At 38.3% G+C, this 21,132-nt stretch overlaps 1 protein-coding gene across 1 annotated transcript in view; it reads left to right on the forward strand.

The window, feature by feature from the left end:
- Nucleotides 1-20,669, forward strand: part of LOC141521192 (cell cycle control protein 50C-like) — a 37,387-nt gene extending 16,718 nt beyond the window's left edge. Inside the window, exons 3-7 of the mRNA XM_074233475.1 lie at nucleotides 7,873-7,974; nucleotides 11,704-11,791; nucleotides 13,228-13,368; nucleotides 16,581-16,790; nucleotides 20,376-20,669. Of these exons, the coding sequence (XP_074089576.1) occupies nucleotides 7,873-7,974; nucleotides 11,704-11,791; nucleotides 13,228-13,368; nucleotides 16,581-16,790; nucleotides 20,376-20,563 (729 nt within the window). The 3' untranslated portion in view covers nucleotides 20,564-20,669. The remainder of the gene's footprint in view (nucleotides 1-7,872; nucleotides 7,975-11,703; nucleotides 11,792-13,227; nucleotides 13,369-16,580; nucleotides 16,791-20,375) is intronic.
- The last annotated feature ends 463 nt before the right edge of the window (nucleotides 20,670-21,132 follow it).

Genomic DNA, 21,132 nt, shown 5'->3' on the forward strand with positions numbered 1-21,132 from the left:
GTCTTCTACCCTCTGCTATTCTAAAATCACCCTGACTCTAAAGATATCCCTGGGATCTATTATTCTTTGCCCCCCCCCTTTTTACAGCTAAGGAGGAATGAGATGCTCAGACCTAGTCAGTGGCATGAGGCAGAAGGAATGCCAATCCATGCATGACTCTGCCGTGTCTAGATCACTAAGCTGATGATGACTATCCCTTCCATACACATCAGAGTGGAGTTTAAGGCCTTGCATTATGTTGTCCTCAAGTCTCATCCACTTATTTTGACCTCACATTGTCTGTTGCCAGGTCATGAGTTTTAGCTTGGCCATTTCATCAGCTTGGCTGCTATGCATGGCCCTCCTTATCTGGGGCTTAGAATTCTATAGTTTTCAAGTCAAGTTGATGAGTGTTTATTGAGCGGCATGTCTGGCACCAGGGTGGATCCTAGACAAAGCTCTAAAGGAGTGATCCTCTCCCACTTCACTGAGCTAACTGATACAAGTCAGACTCCAGCCTTGGAATCTACCCCTCCTCACCTGTTGACATTTTTCTTTTCTTCAAAGCCCAACTCCAATCCAGTGTAATCTATCCATAAAGCATTCCCTCATTCTCCCTGTGTGTGTGTGTGTGTGTGTGTGTGTGTGTGTGTGTGTGTGTGTGTGACTCTTTATCTCTATTCCTCTCTCTCTCTCTGTTTTTCTGTCTCTATCTCAGCCTCTTTCTGTGTCTTTATCCCCCCTCTGTTTTTCTATCTCATGTCTCTATCATCTATCTATCTACCTACCTATCTATCTCTTTATCTCTGTGTTTTTCTGTCTCTATCTTGTGTCTCTTTCTGCGTTCCTCTGTATCTCTGTCCCTCTGTCTCTGTCATTGTGTGTCTTTCTATGTCTGTCTATGTCTATCACTCTCCCTATTTCTCCTTTATCCCTTCTTTCTCTCACCTTCACGCCAGCTGAAAGTGGGGTGCCCATATTTTCTTAAAACACTATTCAGTACCTCTCCCTTGAACTTATCACACTGTATGCCTCATTCTTCCTGTTTACTTAGCACTCTGCTTGCCCTGCCCCCAAGTTTGACATCCTTAAGAGTCAGAATGCATCACTTTTCATCATTGTCTCCACTGGTGCTGGTCAGATACTAAGTGACTAACGTGTATTACTGAATTGAGTTGACTACCAGGTCTAGTCTCCTGGGGGGAAATCAGGAAAGGCTTTGGGGAAGAGGTGGCTCTTGAATTGAACCTTAAAGGAAAAGACAAACTTCAAATGGAAAATAGAAGACAGGAGTAAATTCCAAGAATGAGACTAGGATGTGGGAGAAAACAAGATGAGGTTGGAGTTCAATTGACTGAAATTAAGAAGAGAGACCCTGTAATACAGAGGGGAAAAGTAGCAACAATACTGGATTGGAGGCCAGAGGACCTGGGTTCAAATTCTGACTCTTGTTTACCCCCCTGTGTGACTCTCAACAAGTCACTTTACCTTAGGTTTTCTTGCTTTTAAAATGAGAGAGTTAGATTCAGTAATATCTAATGTCTTTCCCCACTCAAAATCCATGGATGGTATAAAAGGAATTGGTACATTGACTGGAGCCAAATTGAAAAGGACCTTGAATGCCAAACTTAAAACTTGGATGTTATTCAAGAGACAGTTTTATTAATGTAATAGCAGTAGTAATTTTTACTTCCATGGTTCTCTTAGGGTACAAAAGCACTTTCACATACTTCATTTGATTTTGTGAGTTAGAGAGTAGAAAAATTATAATGCCCAGTTTACAGATGTCAATGGACTTGCCCAAAGTCATAGCGTTAACAAACAAGTGGAAGAGTCAGGACTGAATCACAAGTCTCCTGTTTAAAGCAGAATCCTCTCTCCATCCTTTTTTGGTATCTTTCTCCCCTACAAATAATACTAATGATTAAGTCCTAGAAGGTCCTCTAAGGCCTCCCCTATACAGAGTGTACCCTTATAAAATATCTCTGTAATTTCTACCCTTGTCTCCCACTTAAGCTTTTCCAGGTGATAAATCTCCATTTCTGTTGATAGAAATTTTTTGTTGTAGTTGAATCATTTTTTAGTTCTGTCCAACTCTTTGTGACCCCATTTGGTGTTTTCTTGGCAAAGATACTGAAGTGCTTTGCCATTTTCTCCTAATATAATAGTTATCTAATTGATTTTCCTCTATCATGTTTATTTGAAAAGGCTGAAGGTTTGCAAAGCACTTTCATTTATTATGGCATTTGATCAGTAGCTATGTGGCACAGTGAATGGAGGACTGGACTTGGAGGCAGGAGGACCTGATTTTGACTCTTCCCTCAGATAGTGATTGATTAGCTGTGTCCTCTCCTCCTTGCTGTCCTTCAGAGATAATTCCCCATTTAGCTTTTACATATCCAGTATAGACATTGTTGTTTACATCATTAGACTGTGATCTCCTTGATTAGCAGGACCATTATTTTGTCTTTCTTTGCATCCTACTAATGATTTAACCCAGTACCTGACACATAATGGTTCTGGTGGCAGCCCTTTGTTTTGCAAGAGGACCAAAGTGACATCACTATGTTGGGGTCAATGTGACCTACTGTGGTTGATCAGACCAATATGAGCTCAGAAGGCTCTATTCCAGGTAGGGCACAATAAAAATGAAAACGTGTAGCAGATGGATTGGGTGAATGATGCCTCATCATGACCCAGATCAGCAAAGGAGAAGGTCTGGCAGTTCCTACCAAACTGGAAACTCTTTGACTGATGAGCTGTCATCCTGCAACTAGCCCAAAAGAAGGAAAGAAGAAATGAAGTGCTAAGCTATGGAGTGCTAAACAGACACTTCATATCATGGGTAAATTGGGGTCTAATATCTCCTTCTCCAGTTTCTTTCTATGAAGGATGTTAATACCAGATGGAAGCATAATGGCAGACCTTTCTGAGAATGCCTTCATTGGAAAGGATTCTTGATAGAATGAATCATTTATGGTTCATTGTTCTATAGCCTCTTTGTCCATCCTACCCCTTACCCTATACCCCAATTTATATGCCCTTCTCTTCCTATCTATGTCCTTAGTTAACTATGCAGAAATCTTCTCTAGAATGCTACTTTCAGGAAGAGGTTCAGAATAAGGGAAACAAATGACTCAATGGGGTAATAATTTGCATTTGGAGAAGAAAATGGAATATGGATCACATAACCAAATAAAGAAACTGTACCCCTTGCTTGATATTGTCTTTTATATTTTCTATGTATGCTAAGCATTCCTGTGATACAAGAAATCTACAATTCCAAATGGAAGTTCCCTTTCTTCCTATCTCCATCCCTACCTCCTTCTCCACAAAAGTCAGCTAGTGCCACTAAATTCTAAAAGTTTAAGGTAAAACCCAGAGGGCCACAATCCCATCTGTAAGTTCTTTTTTTTAGCTTCCTAAGTCAAATGAAGTGTTAGCAGCTGTTAACCATTTCTTCCAGGCAGACTTTCTTGTAAAACTTAACCAAACTACTTAGGGGAATCACAGAGCATTCAGTTATCGAATCACTGCATATTACATATTGCTGAAAACTAGGAGGGCAAATCCATGTGAGCCCCTCTGTTCTTCAACAAAGGGAAACTGTCTGAAAGCCCCACTGTATATAAAGAAAGGAAGCTCCACAAAGCCCGACCTGCCACCAGAAATCATTGGAGAGGCCATGGTCATGAAGGCCCTCATTGAACTCAGTCTTTGGGAAGAGAACCATTGGAAATAGTTGATTAAAATACAACAGTCCCAGTGTGGTATGTGCTCTGCCTGTTTATTTTGCCATTTATATGAGTCTATAATTTAGCTTAAGGAGAATTCCCATTTCAGCTTCCAAGAAAACGTACAGTCAATTCCATTATCTGGATTTAATGTGCATGTGCGTTTTTTTCCCTAAAATCAGGAGCCAACAATAAAGATTCATTGTGTGCAAGTGTGTATGTGAGTGCACATACATAGACACAAGTTCATGAATTTGGTTTTTCAAGTGAGTTAGTAAATATAATTAGCAGGTTGGGTGGCCAAGAGAGAAGATGATTCTCTTACGTTTGACTCGTTGCCCTTCACTCATGATGTTTCCTACTTATTTTAGCTAAGATCTGGGATTTTACCAATGCCCATATAACAAACTGTTCCTTTTTCCCATATGCTGCTGATGTTACTTTTCCCAGGATTATACTCCCGAACCTGTCTTACTTTCACTCTTACCTCTGACTTTACCTCTTTGCCCGGCATACCCAGGCCCCAGCTCCCATTTTATATGTTTGTCTCTTCCTAGATCTTAAGTCGACCATGCAGAAATCTTTCCTATAATGCTGCTTTCAGGTAGAGGTTCAGAATAAAAGAAACAAATGGCAATGGGTGAAATAATCTCTTCCCTCAAGAAATTTATAATCTTATATCAGGTAATGTATAAAGCCCAGGTAGAGCTGGGGGTATTGATGATTGCTAGGCAATGGAGCTATTTATTCCCTCTTGGTTGACCCATGTGCTTCCAACTGTTGGAAGATTTGGACTTTTTTTTTTTTTTTTTTTTTTAGTTTTTTGCAAGGTAATGGGGTTAAGTGGCTTGCCCAAAACCACAGTTAGGTAATTATTAAGTGTCTGAGACTGGATTTGAATTCAGGTCCTCCTGACTCCAGGGCCGGTGCTCTATCCACTGTGCCACCTAGCTGCCCCTGATTTGGACTTCTTATTGGCATCCTAGTTGTACCCCAGAACTGAGGTGACTGACAGTATGTCTGCACCAGGAGGCAAGGACAGATTAGACACACTGAGGAAAGGCAGTTTTCAGAATCTACAAGTCTAGTAGAAGACCACCTCAGACCTAGAGGGAGCTGAGTGGTGCAGTGGATAAAGTATCAGACCTGGAGTCCAGGAGACCTGAGTTCAAATCCAATCTCAGACACTTGTGTGATCCTGGACGAGTCACCTAATCCTATTTGCCTCCGTTTCCTTATTTGTAAAATGAGATAGAAGAGGAAATGAAAAACCACTCCAGTATCTTTGCTAAGAAAATCCTAAACAGGTTTACAAACAATCATACATAACTGAACAAGAAGACTAACCCCTAGAGAACTTCACAAGTAGATAATTCACAGTTCCCAGAAGTGAGGACCTGTGAAACCCCATGAAGAGAGAAAAAGGACTTCTGATTCTTTTGCCACATGTGCTCTAAGCATGGAAACCCCTTTTCCCTGACTTCTGTATGTACTTATTAGGGGAGTATATCTCAGACTTTTAGAAGAAGTTTTATACAATCTATCCTCACAATTCCCATTAGTAAATATTGGTTTCTATGAGTTAATTAAGTGGGGCTGGCTAATGGGAAATCAATTGATTCTCACTAACAGAATTACAGTCTTAGGGGCTTGTTAATTAGGCTTCTAGAAAAGTCTTCCAACCCCTCCTAGGGTTTCTCCTTGAATCTGACGGAAGAAGCAGGAACCCTTTGAGGCCCTACCTGCTGGTGTGTGGGGGGTGGGGTTGAGAGAATGACAGAGCCCCTCCATTGATGCAACTTGCTAACTCATCTGTAACTTAAAGTTTTAGAGAGTTGTATGAGGGCATGAAGTGACTTTATTATATACTTGGGCAGTTAGTATTGTCAGAGATAGGACTTGAACCCAGGTCTTCCTTATTTCAAGGAATTTACTCTACCAAAACAGCTACCTCCTTCATTGCATAACACACAAAAGAAAAGGTTTAGTTACCATTAAGACCTTTTTCTTGGCTAGAATTTGCCAATACTGAGTGATTATGGTAGACTTTTTTATTAAAGATTTTATTTGAGTTTTACAATTTTTCCCCAATCTTACTCCCCCCCCACACACACACATCCCCATGGAAAGCAATCTGTCCAGCTTTACTTTGCTTCCATGTTGTACATTGATCCAAATTGAGTGTGATGAGAGAGAAATCATATCTGTAAGGAAGAGACAAAACGTCTAAGAGATAACAAGATCAGATAATAAGATATCTGGGATTTTTCCCTAAATTAAAGGGAATAGTCCTTGAACTTTGTTCAAACTCCATGGCTCTTTATCTGGATACAGATGGTATTCTCCATTGCAGACAGCCCCAAATTGTCCCTGATTGTTGCACTGATGGAATGAGCAAGTCCTTCAAGGTTGAACATCACCCCCATGTTGCTGTTGGAGTGTACAGTGTTTTTCTGGTTCTGCTCATCTCACTCAGCATCAGTTCATACAAATCTCTCCAGGCTTCCCTGAATTCCCATCCCTCCTGGTTTCTAATAGAACAATAGTGTTCCATGACATACATATACCACAGTGTGTTAAGCCATTCCCCAAGGACTTGATTTCTAATTCTTTGCCACCACAAACAGGACTGCTATGAATATTTTTGTACAAGTGATGTTTTTACCCTTTTTCATCATCTCTTCAGGGTACAGACCCAGTAGTAGTATTGCAGGATCAAAGGGTATGTGCATTTTTGTTGCCCTTTGGGCATAGTTCCAAATTTCTCTCCAGAAAGGTTGGATGAGTTCATAGCTCCACCAACAGTGTAATAGTGTCCCAGATTTCCCACAACCCTTCCAACAATGATCATTATCCTTTCTGGTCATATTGGCCAGTCTGAGAGGTGTGTGGTGGTAACTCAGAGAAGCTTTAATTTGCAATTCTCTAATAATTAATGATTTAGAACAATTTTTCATATGACTATGGATTGCTTTGATCTCCTCATCTGTAAATTGCTTTTGCATATCCTTTGACCATTTGTCAGTTGGGGAATGGCTTTTTTTTAAAAAATATGACACAGTTCTCTGTATATTTTAGAAATGAGTCCTTTGTCAGAATCATTAGTTGTAAAAATTGTTTCCCGGTTTACTACATTTCTTTTGATCTTGGTTACAGTGGTTTTATCTGTGCAAAAGCTTTTTAATTTAATGTAATCAAAATCACCTAGTTTGTTTTTGGTGATGTTCTCCAACTCTTCCTTAGTCATAAACTGTTTCCCTTTCCATAGATCTGACAGGTAAACTAGTCCCTTAATCTTCTAATTTGCTTATAGTGTTGTTTTTTTAATATCTAAATCCTGTAACCATTTGGATCTTATCTTGGTAATGGGTGTGAGGTGTTGTTCTAATCTAAGTTTCTTCCATGCTAACTTCCAAATTTCCCAGCAGTTTTTATCAAAGAGAGAGTTTTTATCCCAATAGCTGGACTCTTTGGGTTTATCAAACAGCAGATTACTACAATCATTTCCTGCTATTGCACCTAGTCTATTCCACTGGTCCATATGGTAGACTTTCTGGGAAACCCACAAAATAGGAAAGAACTTTCAGCTCCCTAAGAATGCTCTGTTGAGGGGCAGCTAGGTGGTGCAGTGGATAGAGCACCAGCCCTGGAGTCAGGAGTACCTGAGTTCAAATCTGGCCTCAGACACTTAATAATTACCTAGCTGTGTGGCCTTGGGCAAGCCACTTAACCCCATTTGCCTTGCAAAAAAAACCCCAAACAAACCAACCTAGAATGCTTTGTTGATACTTTTTTTTTTTTTTTTTTAGTAAAGAGCAGTCAAGGGTTTGCTGTTAAATGTTTAACAATTGACTGGGGGGGGATATATACATACATGTAAGTGTATATATTTATAGATATGTATATACAAACAAAAAAAGCATCCATCTTTTTCACCACTTTCCTATGTCTAAACAATCAACAAAACAATTAATCCAGCCCAGATTTATAGTTTGCTGATTTTCAAGGTGTAAATACTCACTCTGAAAATTTGATAATAGTTCTGAGTCATTATGAACTGGTTCCTGCCTAGCACTGTTTAAAGTTCTTATTCATGCTCACTAATATTCCATTTGCCTTTTCTTAATCTTTCATTATTCATTTCTTTTTCTCTTTCAAGGGCAATGTTTACATGTACTATAAACTGCACAGCTTCTATCAGAACTATCATCTATATCTTATTTCCAGAAATAATCGCCAGCTTTTGGGAGAAGATATTACGGTAAAACTTCATTTAAATCATTGACTTACTCTCGGGTGATTTTATACTGCGGGTCTTTAAATCTGAAGAAGTAGAAGGAATTTGTGTGATTATTTAGAGATGGCTGTTTCCATGGAGAACAGAAAATCATAATAGGACCATAGATGCGGAGGTTATTGACACTCCTCCTCCTTTTATAGATGAAGAAACTGAAATTTGGTTTAAGTGACTTGCCTTGGGTCACTCAAATCAGATTTGAACCTAGATTTTCCTGACTCTTGAGTCCAAGAGCTAATAGGTCAGACTATAATACAATTATGATATAACACCTAAGATGTAAAGATGTAGCCACATCTGAAGTTGAGAGCATGAAGCATCTAGCAGGTGTAGTGGCTAGAGCACTGGTCCTGGAGTCAGGAGGACCTGAGTTCAAATCTAGCCTCAGACACCTACTGAATGTGTGACCCTGAGAAAGTCACTTAACCCTAATGCTTCAAGAAGGAAAGAAGGAAGGAAGGAAGGAAGGAAGGAAGGAAGGAAGGAAGGAAGGAAGGAAGGAAGGAAGGAAGGAAGGAAGGAAGGAAGGAAAAAAACTAAATTGAGTGAAGCAAATTAAGGCAATATTTATAGAGTTCAGGCACCTGTTGTAATTTTAGTATATATTCTGTGGCTCACCCTGGATGATATGTTCATTCTTTCTTATTTCCATACCCCTAGTCTACTGTCTGTGCTTCCCATATAAGCAGAACTTTCCACCTCTCTCTCATAAAATCATCCTTTATCCTGCATTACTATTTTTGGTTTATCACATGTTATTTTTAGCGCCATCCTTCCCACACAAAAGGGAAATTCCTGACTTCAACTACTCCTTGCAGCCCACCTATAGAGGCTTCAATTTTGGATGAGAACCTATGAATCTTAGAAGATGTTGGAGACAATATTAAAAGTCAGCCAAACTCATATAAAATACAATTGTCAATCTTGTATCTGTAGACAAGATATTGGGGAGATTTTTTTTCCTCCTAGTAGAGAGACGGTAGGCAAAGGAAGTAGATTTTTGTATATGCTGTCTAATGTAGGATCCTTTGCCAATTTTGTCTGATTGTGGTTTTTCTTTCTTTGCCCAACGGACATGGTACATTGGGAAATAACTATGTAAATGTTATTTAAGAAACAAAAGACACAATCTAAAATTTTTTTAAAAGATAGTGGAGAGGACTAGGACTTACCTAGAGAATCTATCTGGTAACCTCAGCATCATTAATCTCTGGCGTCTCCAAATCTAGACTTGAAATATCTCTGAGCTCCCAGCTCTCTCTGAAGTCTTAGTAGAAGAACTAATCAAGGGCAGCTGGGTGACACAGTGGATAGAGCACCAGCCCTGGAGTCAGAAGGACCTGAGTTCAAATCTGACCTCAGACACAAATAATTGCCTAGCTGTGTGACCTTGGGCAAGTCACTTAATCCCATTGCCTCAAATAAATAAAAAAAAATTTTAAAAAGAACTAATCATATTGGTTGGTTGTGAGAATCAGAGGACCTATTTAGTGATCATTAATCTCCAGGGTTTCAGAACCTATGCTTGAAATATCCTTGAATTTCCAATTGGATAGCACTCTCTGCCTAATAGAGGGGCTAGCCATATTGATTTGCTGTGAGCATAATACTGATAGAAAGTGATTTGTTGGTAATGATTTCCCAGAGAGACTGTAATCAAATCAGGTTCCATTCATCACTATTTTCCTTCTCCAATACTCTATTGGATAGATACTCATCTTGTGAATTCTCAGTACTAAGGTGCTTGATTTAAAATGAGGTTTTGATTTAAAATCATCAAATAAAAAGACAGATATCCCACTAGGGTTGGGTCAGTGAGATGAATGGATAAGGGAAATATTCATCTTTTCTCAGACCACATTTATTCTCCCATGCTTAGGTGTAGAAAATGCATTTTAGGAAGAATTTGATGTTGTTCAGTCATGTGTGATTCTCTGTGATCTCATGTGGAATTTTCTTGGCTGGATAGTGGATTGGTTTGCCATTCCTTCTCCATCTCATTTTATGGAAGAGGAAACTGAGCAAATAGGGTAAAGTGACTTGCCCAAGGTCACATAGCTAATAAATGTCTGAGGTCAGATTTGATCTCAGAAAGATTAATCTTCCTGATTCCAGACCCAGTACTCTAGTCCTTAAATCACCTACCTACCCTTTAGGGAAGCTATTGAAAACTCCTGTAATGTATTAGATAAAGAGGAGTGAAGAAGAGCTGAAATCATTCAAGTCCTGCCACTGTCACACAATCACTTTGTGATCTTAGGTAATGGTCTAAGACTATAACTTGTAGAAAAATTGCTAATGGGGATTTGCAAAGAGAATTTTTCCCATTGAGAGCTCCTGACTCCAGTGGAATCACAGGTCCAGAAAAATAACAATGACCAAAGGCCTGGGAGCATGACCAGGATGATGAGGAGACACCAAACAACACCACTGAACATTGGTTGAAGGAAGTGGGACTGTTCAGAAAAATGAAATTTTATGAGTCTAACAATCTGCAGGTATTTGAAGGATTGTCCTGGAGAAGATTAGGTGTACTCTACTTGGTTCCAGGTGAGCAGGAGCAATGGATAGAAATTGCAAAGATAGATTTCTATTTCATATAAGATCTTCCTTAAAGCTTCCCTCTGAGATAATTTCCTTTATATATTTTATTTGAGCAATCATGTTTTTCCCCTCCTTTGTATCCCCAGAGTTTAGACAGACCCTGGAACATAGTAGACACAATGATTGTTGACTTGACTTGATCTGACAAACTTGATAACAATGAGTTTTCCAACTCAGAGTTTATTGGGTTTCCTGTTCAGGGAAGTCTTCATTCAGAAGTTGGATGAGCATTAATCAGGAATTCCTACTGAGGTAGGGGTAAGATGAGAAAACCTCTGAGATCCCTTCCAATTCTAAATCTGAGGACTGGAATTCTCTCTGTTCTAGAACATAGCAGATCCTAGCCCCAGTGTGGGCTTGGCAAGGAAAAATATAGAAACTAAAGCCAGTAATCTATACACTTGGCTAAGATTTTCCTAAAGAAAATTTTGGAGAATATGGGGTTTCAGGCTGAATGAACTATGGATATAGACAATACAGAAGTTTTCTTTCTTTAAAACAGAGGTATGAACCTAACCTTGCCCTTTAGGTATGAATGCTTATACTTTCATTCACCATCAATGGGCTTAGTGAATGAAAAGAGTGGTAGGTCTCATTCCTGCCCATCAGATTGACTTCTCATATAACTGGACCCCTCAATGACACTGTAGAATATCCTGAGTTACATGAAGAAACTGATCTCCACTTCACTGCTCTGGGAAAATACATTTTGTTAAGAAGGAAGCCTTTTCAGACCTGGAGTAGAAAACTTACTAAGTCCTAAGCAATTTTGTCTGGAAACGTGAATTGCTAGCAAGGAAAACTTAAGGAAAACATTTTTAAACATTTTTCTATTTAGTCATATGAAAACGACCTCCATTTTGCAGCAATTTTTAGTACATTTTGCATTAGTTGTCCTTCTGCCCTTCCATTTCTGCAAACATACTTCCTTATTATAAAATACAAATAGTAGAGCATTTCTTATAAACACTGAATAAGAAACTTTAGAAAAAATAACATTCCTTGGTCTCTGTTGCTGTTAATTTTCTCTCTTTCAACAACCCAAGTAATCAAAAGACATTCTTCATTTTTATGTCATCTTGAATTCAGAATGTTGAGAACTGTGCTCCATTCCAGAGGACTTCCAAAGGTATACCTATTGCTCCTTGTGGTGCCATCGCCAACAGTATGTTCAATGGTAGGTATCTTCTGTCATCCTTTGAGTTTACCCACTTCAATGAATACAATTTATTAAAAATGTCCAGATCCCCACTTCTGCAGCAAAATTGTGCTTTTTAAAATCTACATTTTTCAGAATGTATTCTCCATCACTTAAATGATATTTTGTACATAAGTACTTAATAGTTATTGAATTGACTTTATTTGAACTCCCACACTGAATTATAGTATTCAGTTTACAAATGGGTAGATAAAGATATAAAACAAAAACTAGAAGAGGCCTTATAGATCATCTAACTTAACCACTTCATTTGACAAATGAGTAAACTGAAGCTGAAAAAGATTTGGAAATTCTTTCACAATACCACCCTGCTTCCAAAGACTGATTAAAGAAGAGACAATAAATTTGAACCAAATATAACTGGAGTATTCACTGGAAGAACAATCAATCTTGATTGCTTTTGATAGGCATGTGTGATGTAATATCCTACTAAACTTTACTAATTTCCCAATTCAGTCAAAAAATGATTAAGAACCAGTTATGTAAAAGGTGCTATGTATATAAAGAGAGACAGGACAAAGACCAAGGAGTAATTGGACTGGAGAGACTATGATACAAGGAAAAATAATATATGTGCTATAAGATTTAAGTAAAATACTGTGAGAAATTTGAACGGGGGGCAGCTAGGTGGCGCAGTGGATAAAGTACCGGCCCTGGAGTCAGGAGTACCTGGGTTCAAATCTGGTCTCAGACACTTAATAATTACCTAGCTGTGTGGCCTTGGGCAAGCCACTTTACCCCATCTGCCTTGCAAAAACCTAAAAAAACCCAAAACAAAACAAAAAAAACAAAGAAATTTGAGCAGGGAAAAATCTCTTATTTTAAGGAGCTCATAGGGCTAAGGAAAGATTCATGAAAGAGACAGAATGTGAGTTAGGCCTTGAAAGAAGGAAGGTACTTCAACAGAGAAGAAATTTTAATGACCTGAACATTAAAAGAGTTTAATATGTCTATTTAAATAGATTGTTTAATTGGGGTTGGGAAAGAGGAATGGAAGAAAAGGAGAAAACAGGTCCGAGTGACAATGTGAAGAATTAAGGAGATTGGGGAGGGAATAACAAAAATAAGGGAAAGACAGAAGTTTTGTGAGCCTGGTACACAGAATTATAATTAGGAGCTAGTTTGTTGTTCTTGGGTCTTTCCAGTTTTAGAAGATAATAGGAATTTTGAACCAATGGCCAACTACCCAGAATAGACATAGGACATACACAAAAGCAAACAAACAAACAAAAAAAAGGATAATTGGTAGAAGGGCTAGAGAATGGACTTTTATCTATTGGTTGGTCATCTCCAAGTGCACCTTTGCTGCCAAAAGCATCAATGTGTGTGGGTAAGGGGTGAGTGCTTCAGAAGGACCAAAGCACATGATAAAGTTTCTTTGGATTTCCCTACAGACACTATTCTTCTTTCATATTATCCTAACTCATCTACAAGAATCAACGTCCCACTGCTCAGCAGTGAAATTACATGGTGGACAGATAAACATGTGAAGTTTCAAAATCCCAAATCCAGTAACCTTTCCAGTGCATTTGCAGGTAAGGTCCAATACTATTGGCATTGCCATTTTATCTCACCTATAAAGTGAGTTAGGGGAAGACTTTCAGTCCCACCATGTTTGGCAATGCTGTATAGTAGGATTATGACCAGCAGTCTGCTACCATAAAGTAATATTTTAGGTAGGAAAGTAAGTGGGAAAACCCACCATCTTTCAGATGCCGACTACTCCCTTTAATAGGATATTTCTTCATAAATTCAGCACTGATTCCCCAGCTTGGAAATGACTGGAGACCTTCATTCTTTCCTTCCAACCAGCCCTGCTCTTTGGATTTGTTATTCTGATGAACTCTGACTTGACTTGGCATGGCCTCTCTCTCTCTCTCTCTCTCTCTCTCTCTCTCTCTCTCTCTCTCTCTCTCTGATTCACTCTTTATGATCATGACCTTTTCCCAATTTCATTCTAACCTTTTGGCCACCATAGTCCAGGTCTCCATCACCCCTAGCCTGAATTCTAATATAGCTTCCTCAGGGGTCTTCCTTCATAAATCTCTTCCATACTTATTCCATCTTCAATTAAAATTCCTAATTCAATTAAATTCAATTAAAAGCCCTAAAATGTAGTTTTGACCACATCACTCCCCTGCTTATTGACTCCCCAAACCCTTAGTATAAAATATAAATTCTTTGAGATGAGCAGAACCAAAAGAACATTGTACATCCTAACAGCAATATGGAGGTGATGATCAACTTTGATGGACTCACTCATTCCATTAGTGCAACAATCAGGGATAATTTGGGGGTATCTGTGATGGAGTATATATATCATTTGTATCCAGAGAAAGAATTGTGGAGTTTGAACAAAGACCAAAGACTATTATATTTAATTTAAAAAAAAGTTATCTTATAATGTAATTTGGCTATCTCTTATACTTTATTTTTCTTCCTTAAGGATATGATTTCTCTCTCATCACATCCAACTTAGATCAATGTATACCATGGAAACAATATAAAGACTAACAAGACTGCCTTCTGTGTGTGTGTGGGGGGGGGAGGAAGTGAGATTGGGGGAAAGATTATAAAATTAAAAACAAATAAATAAATAAATTTAAAAATAAATTAAAATATAAGCTCTTTTTTTCATATTAGAATCCTTCCTGTTGAGACATAAAGCAAAGATGGCTTGCTATGTGCTCTCTAATTGGCCTCTGTAGTATTCCTGTATAAGCAGTGATGCCCAGCAGAGAAAACCAGTACATAATATGACTGCTTATCATCTTTGAAATACAACATAGATGAAATATAATACAGATCAATTCCTCCTGTCCTAGGATAGGAGGCTCTGGGGTACTCTGGGCAGACCATGGAGCAAGGGAAGGATGTTGAAATGTTGACAACAAAAAGTCTAATCTTTCACCTACAGTAATTAGTATTCCCAAATCAAACCACTGTGGAACAGGGGGATGCTTTATCAACCAACTCAAGGTGGAGGAACATCCTTGTTTCCTTCCACAAAGGAAATCTCTCTAATTAAGAAGTAGAGTTTTTGAAGCACAGATATAAATATACAGAAATACAGGGAAGGTTAATCCTACTAGACTGCACATTTTTTTTGTTAGCATCAAGTGTCCCATACATAGAAAGGAAGACTGAATTTCTCTGGAGGAGATGGTCTTATCTGTAAACCATGTAACTGAAAACTTCTCTCTTCAATGTATTAGTGCTTATATATCCTGAATGACAGAGAGCAGGCTTTACAGTAGTGGAAAGTCTGTTAAGTTATTGCTACTTAATTGAGAAAACTGGATAGATAGCGGAATGACCAAAAAACAGATTGAGATCCAATCAATATTCCCATCAATTTTTTATTGAATAATGATTAAATTTCTTAATGTTAGGGGAGGCTAGGTGGCACAGTGGATAAGGCACCAGCCCTGGAGTCAGGAGTATCTGGGTTCAAATCCGGTCTCAGACACTTAATAATTACCTAGCTGTGTGGCCTTGGGCAAGCCACTTAACCCCATTTGCCTTGCAAAAAACCCCAAAAACCTAAAAAAAAATTTTTTTAATGTTTTAGTGTGCCTTTTAATCAAACAAGAATCTCATATGTTTTAAGGTTCTATTTCTGTTCTATTTTCCCCCCCTAAAACTTTTATAATTAATACCTTACAATACATTTAAAATATATTGGACCTAACTCCCCTTCAGCTGTTCTTTTCATAGCTATTCTGGATATTTTTGCCTGAGTGCTTTTTCATATGAATTTTGTTAGGATTTAATTCTATTGAGTAGCCTTTGATATTTTTATTGGAATTGCACTAAATATATAAATTAATTTGGAGAATCTTGTTTTCATTATGAAGCAGCTGGGTCACTCTTGATAAAAGTCCTGGGCCTGGAGTCAAGATCTGAGTTCAAATGTGACCTCAGACCCCAGGGAAGTCACTTAATCTCTGTTTACCTTAATCTACTGGAAAAAGGAAATGTTGAACTACTCTAGTATCTTTGCCAAGAAAATCCATGGACAGTATTGATCCAGATGCTATGGTCCAGAATTGCACATAACAACAAATTTTCATTATATTGACTTTACCTAACCACATACAAAAGAATATCCCTCTATTTGTTCAGTTCTGGATTTCTGTCAAAATAATTTTATGATTATATTTATATGTGTATATCTTGTATATCTAAATAGACTAATACCCTAAATTTTTATGTATTTTTGTTGATATTGTCAATAACATTCCTTTATGTTTCTCTTGATTTTTAATGGTGATTATAAAAATGATTTTCTCATTTTGAATCTTAGAAACATAAATTCTTTTCTATTTAGAGTTGCTAATTAACCATCAGTATTATTGGTATTTTCTCTCTTTTTTTTTTTTTTTGGCAAGGCAATAGGGTTAAATGACCAAGGCCACACAGCTAGGTAATGATTAAGTGTCTGAGGCTAGATTTGAACTCAGGTCCTCCTGACTCCAGCACTGGTACACCACCTAGCCACCCCATTATCGCTATTCTCAAAAGATCATCTTTTAGTTTCATTGATCCTTTCAGTTGTTTTCTTTTTTCCTTTATATTAATCAGAACTCTTGTCTACCTCTATATTTTTCTGTTGATTTATTACTTTTCCTCCTTTTCTACATTTTCAGAATACAGACTAACTTCATTAGTTTTTCATTTAGCTTTCTTTTTTATGCAGGCATTCAAATCAATACTTTTATCCCTGAGTACTGGCTTCTTTCCACAGGAACTGCCAAGCCTCCTTACTGGAGGAAGCCAATCTATGAGTTGGACCAAGACAATCCAGAAAACAATGGCTTCCTCAACAATGATTTCATCGTCTGGATGCGGGTAGCAGCTTTTCCCACTTTCAAAAAGCTATACAGGCGCATCCATAGAGTCCAGCAGTTTGCTGATGGCCTTCCTGCTGGGAATTACAGCTTTGACATATCCTACAGTATCCTTTCTCCAATTGCTCCCTTCAGAGAATGAGGGGAAAGTGTTTTAAAGGTATGCTATCTAATTTTTAGGGGCAGCTAGGTGGGACCATAGGACACTAGGCTTGGAGACAAAAAAACTTTTCTCTTGTGTTCAAGTCCAGCCTCACTAGCAGTGTGACCCTGGGCAAGTCACTTAACCTTATTTGACTCAGTTTCCTTATCTGTAAAATGAGGTGGAGACCATGAAGAGTCCAGCATGACTGAAAATGACTGAACAGCAAATCTAATCATTCTCTCCTTGAATTCCTAGTACAATGGACTATACAGTATGGTGGTTGTGAAAAAAATTTTATGGAATTTAATTTCTACAAATTAAGTCAGTGGCTTAGATACTGTTTAATGCTTTGGCCTCCTAGAAATAGGGAAAAGAAAAAAGAGACACCTGTAACTCATCTCCCAGTTCTTACTCCCACTATATAGTTGTTTGGAAATGATGGTGAATTATTCCTCCCTTCTAATTCCCTCTACCTCATTCATCTAGTAGAATATGCGGTAAGTTCTGTCTCCAGGGGAAAGTTTCAATACTTCATGGGATCATAGTTTTAGAAATGAAAGAAATCTTAGAGGTCATCTAGTCTTATCCTACCCTCTAATTTTACAGATGAAGAAATGATGGAGATGTTAGCTCATACAAATAACACAGATAAGTATCAAAGCTAAGACTGGAACTCATGTCCAGTCGCTCCAAATTTGACCCTCCATGTTCAGTGCTCCCTCCACTGCACCACCACTGCCTTTCCTGGAATGCATGATCTCCTTGATGAGAATACTTCCTCCAGAGATACAGGTCACAATTCATATTAAAAAAGGATCTCAGAATGCATCAAACTGTTTAGAGAAAAACATATTTGTTTGGGCTCGCAACCTAATTAACAGGCAGGATAAAGAAAATTAAAAATAATTTATTAAAAGAACATCAAGGCAGAGATCAGCAAAAGATTGAAGATGGAACCAGATTTTACTGATGTTGTTCATGAGGAGATAAAGGCAGTTCAGGCATTGCATCTCAGTTCCTCCTCAATTGCCTATTTGTGAAGTTTATCAGGTAAGGGTACAAACCACAGGTAGAAGATTAGCAAGGGTGGCCTTCTTTGCTTATTGACAAAAAACACTTATGGATAAACAGGATTGAAAGCAATGGATCACTGAGTCAGAATGACTTTCAATATAGTACAGCCTATATTAGAATAGGATTCCCCTACAACATTCCCAGCATCACAACTTTGAGGATAATCTTATCTTCTCAGAGAAAGGGAAAAAGGAAAGGAATAAACATTTTTATAATACCAGATGCTGTGTTGAGCACTTTTTAAATATTATCTCATTTGCTTCTCACAACAACCCTGGAAAGTAGGTGCTATTATTATCCTCATTATAACAGTTGAGGAAACTGAGGCAGATAGAGATTTTTTTTTTTGAAGCAGAATTTGAACTCAAATCTTCCTGACTCCAGACCCAAATAATAACAGAGCCTGGGCAGAAAGCAGAAAGATCCCTCAAGGCCTAAACAATCTGAAGATAGTCTGATTCCCCTCTCCATCACTGTATAAGTTGGACCTCCTGTCTTTCCTTCTAGAATGTAGACATCAGAGGCAGAGTGACTTAATTAGATAAAGAGCTGGCCTTGGGGAAGGAAAGGTCTAAGTTCAAGTTTTCACCACTCCAGAGAGTTCTAGCTTTCCATACAATGCAATCACATTGGGGATGGATGGTTAAAAAAATGGTGGCACTATCCCCCACTTTTCAGCTTTGCTTAAGATTGTAGGTTGCTTTTTTCTTCTGTTTTTCCCATCTCTCTGGGGAAGTTGGAAGCTAAGAAATGCCCTATTAATACTCAAGGAACCTATGAGAAGACTCTCCCATTGCCCCACAAAAATTTGCAAGATGTAGTTGGGTAACTTCCAAGAAGGGCAGAGAAAAAGATGTTGATGGGTAGAGGTGAGGCCCAAGGGCTGGAGGCATCAGAGGACTGCTGATCTAAAAGGAAAATGAGACTCGTTTCCCATCCATCTTCCTAGTGCCTGAAATACCAGCTGCCAGGGGATTTGAGGCCTTGCTGGGAAATGCCTCTTTTCTGTTCGTTGCTAAGAGATGCCATTGTTTGTTTATTATTTTGGTTTACAAAAGACACCAGCTGTATAAAAACCTCAGGCCACATGTATAATCACAATGATGTCATTAAATTCTAATGATAGCAGACAGGGCTTCAAACACTTTCTCCTCTGGGGAATTCTGGACTTTTAAAAACCTGAAGTCCAAGAGCCCAAGTTCCCATGTTCCCACCAAAAATGTTTTGTCATTCAGTCCTTTTTAATTTGCTCATCACCATGAACCAGAGGGTTCATGTTAGTCTAACGGGACACCAATCATCAGCTCCCAATTAAAACAAAGGGTGAAGCCAGCCTGAGGGCTATGGCTGTCCTTTCTTTCGTTTGGTTTTCCTTAGACTTTGAGAGAGAGAGAGAGAGAGAGAGAGAGAGAGAGAGATTTGAACTCGAGTCCTCCGGATTCCAGGCCCAGGAATCTGTCTGTCTAGTGACAGAGACAGAGACAGTCTCTTCTCACATGAATAATTATAATGGTTTATTTAGATGAGAAAGAGAACCTGCTAGATATAGTGAATTGAGAGAAGCCCTTCCCTCTAAGACCACTGGCTGAATTACCCCAAGCAAATCATTTACCTCTCTAAGATTATGGGCAGCCAGATGGTGCAGTAGGTAAAGCCTTGGACCCCAAGCTCAAAAATCTGGCCTCAGACACTAACTGTATGACCCTAGGTAAGTCACTTAACTCTGCCTCAGTTTCCTCATCTGTAAAATGAGTTGGAGGAAAAAATGACACACCCCTCTAATACCTTGGCCTAGAAAATTCTAGATGAGGTCACGAAGGGTCAAAATGCCTCAACAACAACTCTAAAATTATAAAGTAAAGAAAAGGTGATGGCCCACACTGACATAGAGATAGAAAAGTTCCCTGTAACCAATGAAATTGCAGTTCCAGTTCTCTAATCTCTACTCTCTATGACTGTTCGGTCATATTCATCTCTTCATGACCCCATTGGGGTTTTCTTGGCAAAGATATTGGAGGGGGGGGGTTGCCATTTCCTTCTCTCGCTCTTTTTACAGATGAGGAAATTGAGATAAATAGGTTAAGTGACTCACCCAGGGTCATACGACCAGTAAGTGTATGAGGCCAGTTTGAACTCAGGTCTTCCTAAATGGTCTGGAGTTAGGAGTCTATCCTCTCCCTGTTACAGTTTCCTCATTGATAAAATGAGAATGATGATACCACCTACCTCACTGTGATTATCAAGTGAAATTACACAGGTAGAATAGTTTGTAAATACTAAAGGACTAGTCTTAGCTATTTATATTATGTGGTATAGAATTGCATTATATCACATCATAACATGTTTCATTGTTTTCTATTACATTGGATTATATCACATCATCCTATATTGTGTTGTATAGTATAGCATAGACTAATAAGTATAGTATGGCATGGGTGAAGTACTGAAATGTAGCCTTAACAAATCTTCCCAGACTTCCCTGTTACTGTAGTCAAAGGAGAAAAGGGAGTTGTCCTTTCTACAGTGACCTGGAGTGGAGGAAAGAGCTTCTTTCTGGGTATTGCCTATACGGCCACAGGAGCAATGACATGGCTTGCTGCCTTTTCCATGACAGCAGTCCACTTAAAAATGAAAAAAAAGAATGGATCCTCCCATCTTTAAAATTGGCCAAAATCAAAGCAAAGGTGAAAGGGAACAAGTGTGAGCATATATTCAGACCTTCCAACACCTGGATCAAAACCCCTGAAAAGGATAGCAGTGGCTTAAGTTTTTCTAACCAGAGTGAACTGGATTTAGTGACCAAGTCTTATCCCATATATAGGGTATTTACTAGAAATAGAACCATATAAACAAATAATAATTATCTTTATACTTTTTAATTCAGGAATACAGATTAATTTTAAATAACATCCACCAAAATTTCATTGAAAAAATATGAATAAACAAGAACAAAAATGACTAACATATGAACAAATCTTATGACTAAAGTGTATTTTAACACCTCTTTGTTTACTCAATATGTAATTCCTCAGGCTCCATTGGGAAATCCCATAATAATGAATTTGATTATTTATAAACCGAAATAATGGGTCTGGCCAAGTAAATCAAAAGCCTCCTGGCAGTTATGTTGTGTGTTAGCCTCTTTTTTCAGGTTTCCTCATGACCTCTGGGGCTCTTCTCTTATGATTTTTATTTAATTTTTAAATTAATAAGTATTTTTCTCTTCTTAT

This window comes from Macrotis lagotis, chromosome 1, assembly GCF_037893015.1.
Source record: "Macrotis lagotis isolate mMagLag1 chromosome 1, bilby.v1.9.chrom.fasta, whole genome shotgun sequence".
NCBI classification, from domain to species: domain Eukaryota; kingdom Metazoa; phylum Chordata; class Mammalia; order Peramelemorphia; family Peramelidae; genus Macrotis; species Macrotis lagotis.